Here is a 6,258-nt window from a genome sequence, read left to right as displayed (position 1 = left end):
TATGTTTCAGCAGAAGTACGTCAATGACTTTTTATTATTCTAATCCCATTTGGTATTTTCCATAAAGCCCCTTTCAAGGCTGGGTTGCTCTCTTCTGTTACTGCAGACCACCCGTCAGTCAATCCATGCATGCGCACGCGCACACGTACGTTAAAAATACTGAAAGCAAAAAGTGTTCTTCCCCCTCCTTCCTCGCCGCCTGGGTCACAGAGTGATGAGGTCTACCAGGTTGCCTTTGGGAGGTGTCATGTTGTCAGGAAAGAAGTTCACCAGGGTATCAAAGAGCTGTGTTCGCTGGGCGTAGATGTGATCAACATCCGAGAACCCTGGGGCGGAGGAAGAGGGATGAGCAACCAAGCTGTGGGGGCCAGCAGAGGACCTTTGGGCAGGCCTGAACGGGGCAAGACCCCAGAGGCGAAAAGGGGAGGCGTCCTGCCCTCAAATGGCTCTGCGGACGCAGCTCAGAGAGAATGGAGCTGGGCAGAAGCCAAAGCCGGCAGAACCCGCTCCCGCCGCGTCCACAGTGCCAGACGCTGCGCCTCCGCTGGCCACCCTGCCAGTGTCATGCACAGGTGCGGTGGCTTGCGGGGAGCCAGCCCATTCGCTCCTCCCACACAGCAGTGAACGGCATGCGGCCCCCCGGGTGTCTTGCCCCGTGACTTGCATCACCTCTAGCCTGCACTGCCCAGGGGAGGATGCAGGGAACCGAGCCCCACGAGCTGCCACCCCTGGCTCCACCAGCCAGCGGCCCAGAGGGCCTTCCTCTTCCCCGCAACAGAGATCCTTCCCACTGGAGACGCGAGGGCAGGCCTGGCCAGGGAGCCTGCCGTGCCGATGCTCTGGTGCCACGCTGGTCTCCAAGCCATTCTCTTGGCAGGAGGGTCCTCAGCGTGGCTGCTCCTGGCCTGGCGGACGGAGTGCGGGGCTAGAAGGCGTGGCCCATGGTGCTTCGAATGCAGGGACAGAGCTGCACTATCCTGGCCGCAGCAGCCAGGGACAAAGGTTCCCGGGGCCGAGCCCCAAGCCCTGCCCAGCCAGCCACTCGCCCCCACTCCCTGATCGTGGGGATGTGGAGAGTGGCCGCACCATACAGGCAACCTTCAGCTCCTCAGGAGAAAAGCCGTGTGCCGGGCTTTAGCACCTGTGCGTGTGTGTCGACACACAGCTTGGAAACCTCTTGCAATTGCTATTAGCAAAATGAACGCTTTGTGCCACAAACCATGAGGTCCTTCTCTCGCTACTGAAAATGCATTTTGAAAGCATGTGAGGGGATTTACTAAATGAGACATACAGGTGCAAAACATGCAATCATCCACTTACAGACACTGGGCACACGGCGCGCGAGAGACACTGCGGAAAAGAACCCTGCCTCTGGCCTCCAAGAGACCCCTGGTTTCTCATGGCAACGCTGTGGGAGCACCTTTCCTGCAGGTTCGTTCCACAGAACTGCTCCAGCAGACAAAGCCCGGCAAGCACAAGCCTCTGCTGCAGATCAGAGGCGACAGTTTTGTGCCCAGGATCTGCAGCGCAGGCCTCTCACGTGCCACAGCAGAGCAAGGGGAAGGATCCGTGGCAGTGCAGAGCTGGAGCATTTTCAGCGAGGCCTTCAGAGACATGTAAGGTTAGGACAAAACCCCAGAGACAGCTGAAGGACTGCTCTGGTATCTCGTCCTTGCATTCTGTTTCAAGTATTTAAAGTGGCCAGGCCTACAGCACCCATGCGTCCAAAGCCGGGCTCCCATGGGTCTCTGCCCCCTGACTGGGTCCTGTCCCTTGACGGAGGGCAAAGCTTCAAAGCAGGGCCGTGCAAACCACGCTTTGCTTCGCAGGCTTTTGCTGTGAGTCCCAGGAATCACGCAAGTCATTCTTAAAGGGATGCAGGCTTTTGCTGCTGGGGGTGGAGGGACTGCAAAGGGCGGCTCTTTCTATCTTGAGCAGCTGGACTTTGGTTCTGTGCCTCTTAAAAGGCTGCTGTTTTCCCTGGTATGCTGCCCAAGAAGACGTGCCTGGGACTGGGAGGGACAGCCTGAACTAACCCACTTTAAACACGATCTGCATCCCAGCAAGCAGCGTTCAGACTCGCCGCCCACTCCCCCACCCCGGCCTCCTCCCCGCCCACGGGCTGCTGGCTTCCAGGATGACGCAGCACGAGTTGATCTGTTTTGACCGAAGCCTCGGCACTCATGTGGATAACACCCCCACACTGTGTCTGGCATCCCGAGGGCTTGAAACTGATCCCGTGACGTTTCTGGGGATTAAGACAGAGGCTTCTTGAGAGAGCTGCAAAGCAGTTCTGCCTGCCGATCCGAAGCATACTCACCCAGAGTGCCCAGATCTGAGCCTGACCTGAAGAGGGCTGAAGCAAGGAGCTGGAACTGCGGGGAAAACAAGAGATGGTTCATTTCAGCATCCCCAGCGGGGAAATAAAGTCCTGCTGTTGGAGCAAGGGGCTGTCTTCCAACACCGACAACAGCCACACGGAGGACCCACGTTCTACTGGCACTGAATTCCAACACAGCAGCCCCTCTCTTTTTACAGTGCCTCCTTCCAACCACACACATTTATTAAGCAGTCATCTTGGCATTTCACAAAAGTCAGCAGGCCCTTAGAAGTGGTCCTCATTACAGGCAAGTCGGTCTACCAGCGGCGTGGAGACACAGTATGTGACAGCAGGGAAGCTTTTTCACCAATTACAGCAGGAAAAAAAAAAGATTTATACATTTCCACATGTGATTTGCCCACCCCAACAGGAAGCTCGGAAGAGGCTTGTTCTCTGACCAAGTTTTATGTGGCTGCCAGACTTTCCTGGGCTTCAGAGAAAGCAGCTGAAAGCAGCCATGTGTTCAGAGCCAGACAGCACGTCATCAGGATGTCCACCCGCCTCAAGGCCAACATCGAAGGAGGTTTTCACAGCAGCTCTTAGGCACAGATGGCCTTGCTGGCCATCCGTGGCTCAAGGCTGCACCCCAAGACTAGCGAGCCAGACGTCTCCAGCGCACAGCACCAAGACTGCATGCAAGCAGAGCAACAGGTTGGAAACCGGTCCAAAGGCCTATCCTTGGCTTAAAAGCCCACTCTCCTATATAGCGCACAACACAGCTTGACAGAATTCACCACCCCAAGTTGTCATGATGGGCACAGATGGCTTGGCTTTTAACAAGCAATCAGACAAATCTACAGCAACAGGTCCACCGGTGGCTTGTGGCCACAACAACTCTGTGGAACTTTGCTGCTTGCACACAGAATACCAGCAATTAGCAGCTGCTGGGAAGCTCCCCAAGCCTTCGATTAATATAACAGGAACGTTCAGTTCCTGTCGTGCCTCCTGAACTGAATGGACACAGAGGCTCCTAGAACTCTTCAGGGGAGATGGTCACAATCTCTCTGCAGCAGCTTTGCCCTGTCTCTTCCCTTTTTAAAATCTGAAACTCTCAAGGGCAGCAACAGAGAACAACCTACCTGCAGTGACTGCAATGGCCAGCCAAGTTTACTCCAGGATGAGAAAATAAACAGAAAATAAACTGCACAGTAACAGAAAGCTAATTCCTCACAGCCACGCCATCTCCATCTTTTCTTCCCTCCCTCCCTCTTTCAGGGATGCCACTCATGTCCTTCATTTATGCCATGTTAGGGTCACTGAGTATCTGGCCAAAAGCTATTCTATCCAGAACACACAGCTTGTTTAATTTGGCACTCTAACTTCACAAACAGCTGGAGCCATTTCCATGTACTGGCGTCAGTGCCTTAAAAAAGAGTTATCTATTCAACATTTTCGACAGCCATCGTTCTCAATTGGCAAGGCAGTCCTCCGCATAAGGAATTCAGGCAGTTGCGAAGGAAGTGTGCCACTTCCGGATGCAGTGAGATGATGAGGGGCCCGGATGCAATGCCCATACTTTTTTTAAAAAAATGCCTGTGCACCGAAAATAAGCATGTTAGAAAAACACACATGGACGCTGTCTCTCTGGCATCCTCTTATCTAGAGTAAGGGGAATTATTTTTCTGCAGAGCACTGATACAGGAAAAAATCCCTCCAGGAAAAGTTCAGTGTTGGAACTGACTGTGGGAACTCCAACTGTCCAAGAAGCAGCGCCCCTCTGGTACTCTCTCTGTGTGCCCAAGCCCAAGCCATGGGGCAACCCCTTCTCTGTTGAGTTCCGTTTCTTTAAGGGCAGGGCTAGGACATGCCGGGCTGCAGCACAAACATGGATGCCCAGCATTTGCCTTCTTTCTCCTATCTGCAAAATGGGGAGCGGGGGAGAAAGAGCCACCTCACAGTGCTGTGGGGATGCGCACCGTGAAGGGCGAGGAGCACCGCAGAGATTATAAATACTTTGCTCACAACGAGCAAATAACAGGCGAGGCAGTTTGGACTGCTGAGAGGTTCAGTGGTTCCAGGGCAGCAACAGGACCAGAATCCAAATGTCGCCTCCTGCCAATCAGCAATAAAGCCATGGAAAAAAACCTTTCAAAATATTGAGCGATGCCATCCGTGAACTTGCAGGTGGATTGAAATAAATTCTCCCCAAGGGGCCTAACTGGCTATTTCCAAAGCAAGAGTGTCAGGACAGGAGAGATGAGCAAGTTACTTGAAAAGGTCCCACAAAACGGGAAGCCTCGAGGTGCCGGCGCACAGCTGCCTTCTCTCTAAGTGAAGTGTTTCCACTGCCACTCGCTAGCAGGAAGACCAGCGTCCAGCAGGTCAGTCCTGGGCTGCATCAGTGTGTGCAGATGTGCAAATCCATGGCGGCAGCAGGTTTGCGCCGGACATGTCACAATGCGAGCCATTCCAGGTTCGTGAAAGGGAACGCAAGCTGTGCCTCACCTCTTTGGTCTCCTCGGGGTCTGAGTGATCCACAGTGACGGACAAGTCATTCTGCAGGTATTTCAGAGCAGTCAGTGGGTCCAGCTGGGCCTTTTCTTCAAACCTGCAGACATGTTGAGGATTCAGTGCACAGACAGCGACCAAATCACAAGGACTGAGCACGACAAAGGCCCCTCTGGTCCAGCGTTCTGTTCACAGACTGGACACCCAACTGCCTGTGGGAGACCCTGGAGGAGAACATGAGCACAGTCGCCCCCCTGCACGCACACTGCCCCACCGCTGATGTACAAGTATGCACGATGCCTCTGATCTGGAGATCGCATGGAGCCATCTGGACTAGTGGTCATTGCTGGCCTCCTCCTCCTCCAGCAATTCGTCTTATTCCCTACTAGTTGTGGTCACCAGACTTCGCTGAAGTGAATGAAAAAGTCCTTTTATCTGCCCTGATTCTCCCACTGATCACCTTCGAGGGTGGACCCCAGGTTTTAGCATTACATGCAGAGGGCATTTCTCCCCACCACGCATAATGCTGTACACCCCTGCCTTGTATGGAAAGCACACACTTCTTCTCTAAGCTAAACAGTCCCAGATGTTAAAACCTTTCCTCACATCTTGACCATGGCCCTCCGGAACCATGTTTATTTTATTGTTTTTACCATTGTAACTGTTATACAATATAAATATGGCCATCTATTTTAATACTGCTTTTCTGCAAACTGTTCGGGCTGCTGAGCGGTCTAGAAAAGCAATACTTAAATAAATAATAAATACATATTTACAGTGCCTTTTCTGCACTTTTTCCAACTCTACAATATCCCCTTTTAGCATCCCAAAGCCGGAGGCTCGGGGAGAGCTGCTGTTTAGCTCCAAGAGCTGCCTCCCTGGGTCTGGAGGCTTCTATGCAGCTTGATCCCCTCACAGCAATCATACTCCACAATACCGCTGGCCTCTACCCAGCAGTAAAATAGTTGCTTTTGTGGAAAACATGTGCTCAGGTAGGACGAGGCCTTTCGTTTCCAGGTGGAGGGGTGGTGGCAGGTAAGCGGTGCTTCCTGAGAGATCCCTCATGGGACAGATCAGTAATTGTGCACTGCCTTTCCAGCACACAGGTGGCACAGCAACGCAACAGCATGCCTGTGGATTTGTAAAAAGTGGGGTAAAATGAGCCAACACCTATAGCACACCTCTAGAGTTGGACTGTATGTCACAGACCGCGTGCTCATGTATCCTAGCTGTAGGAAAAGGGTCGGCCACAGAGTAATGAACAACAACAGTACTGCTGTAACCTAGAGAGAAACATTTGAGAGGGAAAGACAGGGCCACTGCTAGGGGGTAGAAAGAGAAGAGCTGTGAAACAGCCACCTCTTACGAGCTCCTCAAATAAAGTAAAATATAAAACAAGGCTGTGTAAGGTTTCAAGAAAATGGCCACAC

General features: G+C 52.8%; 1 protein-coding gene across 6 annotated transcripts in view; it reads right to left on the bottom strand.

The window, feature by feature from the left end:
• The window catches only part of MKLN1 (muskelin 1), a 99,069-nt gene continuing 92,811 nt past the window's right edge, over positions 1 to 6,258 (bottom strand). For all 6 annotated transcript variants that reach the window (XM_044428556.1, XM_044428563.1, XM_044428590.1 and 3 more), the window contains 3 exons: positions 4,826 to 4,928; positions 2,321 to 2,375; positions 1 to 326 (listed from right to left, as the gene is read on the bottom strand). In XM_044428556.1, the coding sequence (XP_044284491.1) occupies positions 205 to 326; positions 2,321 to 2,375; positions 4,826 to 4,928 (280 nt within the window). In that variant the 3' untranslated portion in view covers positions 1 to 204. The remainder of the gene's footprint in view (positions 327 to 2,320; positions 2,376 to 4,825; positions 4,929 to 6,258) is intronic.

Source organism: Varanus komodoensis, unplaced genomic scaffold (assembly GCF_004798865.1).
Source record: "Varanus komodoensis strain SLA01 unplaced genomic scaffold, ASM479886v1 scaffold1, whole genome shotgun sequence".
Classification (NCBI taxonomy): Eukaryota; Metazoa; Chordata; class Lepidosauria; order Squamata; family Varanidae; genus Varanus; species Varanus komodoensis.
Note: the sequence above shows the minus strand (reverse complement) of the source record. Positions and strands in the feature narration are given on the sequence as shown.